Consider the following 4,997-nt stretch of genomic DNA (forward strand, 5'->3'; position numbering starts at 1 on the left):
CCGGCCCTGCGGCCTTCTGCGGGGGGTCTGGTGGGGCAGGAGCTGCGCTCGGGTGCGCGGTTGGGAGCTCAGACTCCGGGTAGAGCTCTCGCACCTTTGATCTGTTGTTTGGTAATGGATTCGTCGGTTGACATAGTTGAGGTAGCGTGTGGTGTCCTGACGTGGAGCGTGCCCTGGCTTGTCGTACAGCCCCGGCCAGCGTGCACAGCCGGTGCAAGTGCATAGTACCCAAAAGATGCAGAGTGGAGCAAAAGCAACGTCTAATGTACCTGCCTTTATAAGGTGGGATGAATGGTGACATGACAGACAATCTTCTGTTGCAGTCGTTAAGATGTAGGCAAGGCCAAAGGTATTCTGGGTTTACAAATCTGTTATGTGCGCCAGTCTGGTGTGATGTGTTATTTGCAATACCAAAGCAGTATGAGTTGCCTGTCTTGCAAGTCCAAAACATACGTTTGCTTTATAAAGGAAAAAGCTGTCTACTACAGGGCAAAATTAAGATTAGTGTGTTAGGCGTCCTGACAGCGAGCTTTGGATTAGAAAGAATGGTCTGACATGCATGTGCATAGCACATCTGTCAATCACAGGGTCATCGTCAGTCAGGGAAGAGGCTTAAACCTTATTTGAAGTTAAGCTTGTAAGGATATATGAACTGGAGGTGGGATTAAAAATAGTCAAAATTGCTTTTTTACATCCTAGCATACTTTGTGTGGGTAGATGATAAAGTGCGGTGTCTATGAGTTACAAGCATCTCTCAAACTATTGTTTTTCTTTATGCAGCCAAAATGAAGTTCAATCCATTTGTCACCTCAGACCGCAGCAAGAACCGCAAACGACACTTCAATGCACCTTCTCACATTCGAAGAAAAATTATGTCCTCCCCACTCTCCAAGGAGTTGCGGCAGAAATACAATGTCCGCTCTATGCCCATTCGAAAGGATGATGAAGTCCAGGTAGCGGTGCTGTCTGTCTTTTTTAAGTTGTACACATGAACTTCTATCTGTGTTTTGGTTTTTGTTTGTAGCCTGTGTGAAAGGGAAGGGCTAGACAAATTCAGATTGATGCTAGAGCTTTGCCATGAGTCTTGCAGATATAGTACGAGTTAATGTAGTCATAGACTTGGCTTGTTTAGTTTCTTGAGTGAGAGGCAAAATACAAGGAGCGTGAGTGTGCTGGCACCTTTAGTTAAGTGTATTGATTATTATGTTGGATTAAAGGCTTTTAACAATAAAGCACAAAAGAAAGGATTGATTGTTTTCTTTTTTGTAGACCGTTTGCTACCTGTGATATTTGAGAGATCAGTTTAGAAATGAATCCAAGTTAAGTGGCTTTTTTGTTTTAAAATGCAATGATAGGTGAAAAACTGTTGAAGTTGGCAATTATTCTGGTTGAGAAGATAAGGAGTTCCTTCATTAGGACTTACTGCAGGGAAGATGAGGGGAAAATATGGTTCTGATACATTATATTTTCCATTTTAGTTATTGCTGAAACTTACTGAAATTGCTGAAATTACCATCCAGTAATTGATGTCTTTGTAGCATGTGTATACAAAGAGCAGAGTTGGGATTTCAACCTGTGCAGTTCTGTTTTTCCGTTGGGATAATTAGATAGTCTTTCTTAAGGTCTGCTAATTATTTAAGGGTTCATTTTGGAGTATGGGACAATGTGCTTCTTATGTTCTTGTTTAGGTTGTCCGGGGACACTACAAAGGACAGCAGATCGGCAAAGTGGTCCAGGTGTACAGAAAAAAATACGTCATCTACATTGAACGTGTTCAGCGTGAGAAGGCGAATGGCACAACTGTCCACGTGGGGATCCATCCCAGCAAGGTACGATGCACGAAGGGAGATCGGAATTGCATGAGACCTTCTTGTTGGCAATTGAAGGCACTGCTGCTGGCCTAAGTAGAACTTTGTTTACGGCACTACAGCATTGGGGGATGTAATAAACAAGGAAATGTTACCATGTCAGAATAGCAGAGAAGTGACAGCTGAAACCAAGAACTCCTCAGCATTTCTAGGGCTTATTTGGTGGAGAAGCTTCTACAGACTTTGGAGTCTTGCTAAAATATGTTTTTGAAGAGCAGGGCGTTTCTAAAGCACAAAATAGTTCAGAACAGTCCTTCATTTCTGCTATGTGGCATTGGCACTGGTTAAGGAGGCATTAGGAATGTTTAGACAGATGCTCAGAATTGTGATTTGTTCCTGCGGACTATTGTGAACAAAATTTTTCTGAATCTGGTTTTAGCCTGAAGTGATTTACAATGTTTAGAGTTCTTGAAAACCAGGCAAAGCCTGTTTAGATCATAACAGGAAAACATTTCAAACTAAACAGAACAACTAGCCAAAGCTTGGTTTGAAGCAGATGAAATTAGTCTGCTTCAGCCTTGCCATGTGGGCATGCATACTGAATGTTGGTGGAAGAAATCCAGTTGTAGCAGGTTTTCTAGTCTAAATGGTTGGTATGTTCAGCAGAGGGAGTGCAGAATTATTCCAAAACAACATAATGACCTGTGTGCAGTAATAACATTTGAGGGACAAGGTGACATTGCAATGGAACCAGTGCAAGTAGTACTTGTGTGGTAAATAGCAGTGGAAGAAATTGAGGTTTGTGCTGGTCCTTTATTTCTGTGAATGTTTTCTCTAATTGGGAATCAGAACTTGATCAAGCTTTGCACAGAGATTCTGGTTGTTAATGCAAACGGACCAGAAGAATGTTTCGTTTGTTGCAAACTTGCGGTGGGGTGTATGAACAGTTTCTACGTCTCCTAGGTAAAGAGGTAGGAATTAATTACAGTTAAGAGAGACCTGGATGCAGAATATAACTGAGCAGGAGTGTGCAGCTCTGCTGCAGCCTATATGATTTTTCTAGGATTTGATTGTCACTTGTATTTTTAAAGTACTCCTTTCAGTAATATCAACACATTTATTTCTTTGCCAATTTGAGGGGGCACAGAGAGCACTGAAAGCTGCTTCCGGGCTGAAAATCAAAGCTTCAGTTTGCTGCTGCTTTATAATTGCCTGGCCACTTTGCAACTGTTCAATGGCAGATGTGTTCTTTACCGTGTCTTTATGTGGGTCACTACGATGCATAAGCTTTTGTTGCCTATAGTTTAGTCAGAAGTATTGGCTATTCCAAATGGTACAGTAATATGATAATGCCCAGCAGCAGCAAGCATGGTTTTCCAGTGTTCCAAAATTTAGGTAGTGTTGCTTAAAACATGGGAGAAATTGAAATAACGATCCATTACTTGCCTTTGTGGTGGTGGGAAGAAGACTCAGCTATAGGCTGTGCTTTAGGTGGATGTAGCATCCATCATGTTTGAGCAGCATAATGGAAATCAGATTTACTTCAAAGTAATTATTTTATTATGTAGATGGATAGAAATTTGGCTGCTCTTCAGTTTGTACAAATGTTGTGGCTGTGCATTGAATAAACTGTCCATATGTTCTGATCACTGAATGTACCCAGAAAAAATTAATATAGCTCAGTGTTTTGAAATACAGAAGGCAATTAAGTACCTCTGTTCTACTCAAACCAAATTAGATAGTCTGCCGAAATAAAACCTGGGTGATTTGGTGCAGGCTGTCAGCAGTGATCTTCCTGGGCTGTGCTGTGTTACCACAATTCTGTCAGGTTGCCGTTCTTTAACACTTAAGAGACACTAAATTCTTTGTCCTTTCTCTAGGTGGTGATCACTAGGCTAAAACTGGACAAAGATCGCAAAAAGATCTTGGAGCGTAAAGCCAAATCTCGCCAGGTTGGCAAGGAGAAGGGCAAATACAAGGAAGAAACAATTGAAAAGATGCAAGAATAGATGGTTTCCTGTTTGACACCATTAAAGAACTGCTAAAATTAAACCTATTGTTGTGTCTTCTCCTTCAGAAAGTTTTGATGTGGTGTGTCTGGTTACCGTTTAAAGGCTCATTCTCCTGTTTTGATCTTAGCTATATAAAAAATGCTTCCAGTGAATTTAAAAGCTTTATATACCTTTTTGACTTTTAAGAAAACTAAAGACTTTTTCCCCATAAAGGAATGTTTCAACCAATGTTAGAACGAGTAGTGCAATCCTGAAAACATGCATCTAATGACCATTGTACTTCTGTCTCTTCCACTCGTCTTTAACACTTACTCAGGCGTGTCTGTGGTTTTAAATGAACACAGTAATACCGTGCACAGTATATATTTAGTATTTTATCAGGCATTTGAAGTAAGCTGTTTCTGGCCATGAATCTCATTCTGTAATCCTCTTAAATTATGTTTTTTCAACTGTCTTATGTATTTTGACACTAAAGGGTGACATTTCAGAGGTTCACCAGGCATGTTGTGGCCAAACACAGTACTGCATTTGCCGTGTGATGTCTCAGGGTCTTACATTAATGCTGGAACTCAAGGACAGGGGATTTACCTCACCAGAGCTCATGAGGCAGAGCTGTCTGGTTTGAAAAAGGTAGGAGTGAAGGCAGTCTCAGTCCTATTGCTGACGCTATTTTGGATGAACTTTTATGTAAGTGGAAATTAGGGTTTTGGAGATTTATAGATAGGTAATCGCTGCAGCATGCTGAAAACAGCCCTGCAATGAAGTGAATTTACTGCCGCTGTGAATGGCCCTCTAATTGCTGATGTAGAGGGAAAGAAATTCAGCTTCTGCCCGAACAACTCTGCAATCTGAAAAACGGGATGCTGAGAATCGAGGAAAATTGCATTTATCCTTCTGAAATCACGTATAGGCATCGATACGAAGGCGGGCTTCGAACATTGCTTTTATGTAGGTTCAGCGGCTTCATCCCTGGCGGTCCCTGCGTGCCCCCGGGCCGCTTTGTGGGCCCTTCCCTCCCCTGAGCAGCTCCCGGGGCCTCCTCGGCGTAAGCACCGTTCTGATGAGCTCCGCCCCGGCCCCGAGGGCTTCTTCCTTCCCCGCTCAGTGGCACCGGGCTCGGCTCGTCGGAGAGCCGCCCGCCGCCGCCCCCACGCTGGTCCCCCCGCCCCCGCGCCCC

The 4,997-nt window shown here is 42.6% G+C and overlaps 2 protein-coding genes across 2 annotated transcripts in view; both read left to right on the plus strand.

Annotated features, from left to right (window-relative positions):
* Positions 1 to 771: 771 nt before the first annotated feature.
* On the plus strand, positions 772 to 3,860 carry RPL26L1 (ribosomal protein L26-like 1). The gene is made up of 3 exons (XM_009882067.1): positions 772 to 953; positions 1,689 to 1,829; positions 3,689 to 3,860. The coding sequence occupies exons 1-3, from the start codon at positions 786 to 788 to the stop codon at positions 3,815 to 3,817; spliced, it is 438 nt and encodes a 145-aa protein (XP_009880369.1). The 5' UTR covers positions 772 to 785; the 3' UTR covers positions 3,818 to 3,860.
* Positions 3,861 to 4,680: 820 nt separating this feature from the next.
* ATP6V0E1 (ATPase, H+ transporting, lysosomal 9kDa, V0 subunit e1) overlaps positions 4,681 to 4,997 on the plus strand; it is an 8,146-nt gene continuing 7,829 nt past the window's right edge. The window contains exon 1 of the mRNA XM_009882094.1: positions 4,681 to 4,724. Coding sequence (XP_009880396.1) covers positions 4,681 to 4,724 — 44 coding nt within the window. The remainder of the gene's footprint in view (positions 4,725 to 4,997) is intronic.

This window comes from Charadrius vociferus, unplaced genomic scaffold (genome assembly GCF_000708025.1).
Source record: "Charadrius vociferus isolate BGI_N301 unplaced genomic scaffold, ASM70802v2 scaffold3, whole genome shotgun sequence".
NCBI lineage: Eukaryota > Metazoa > Chordata > Aves > Charadriiformes > Charadriidae > Charadrius > Charadrius vociferus.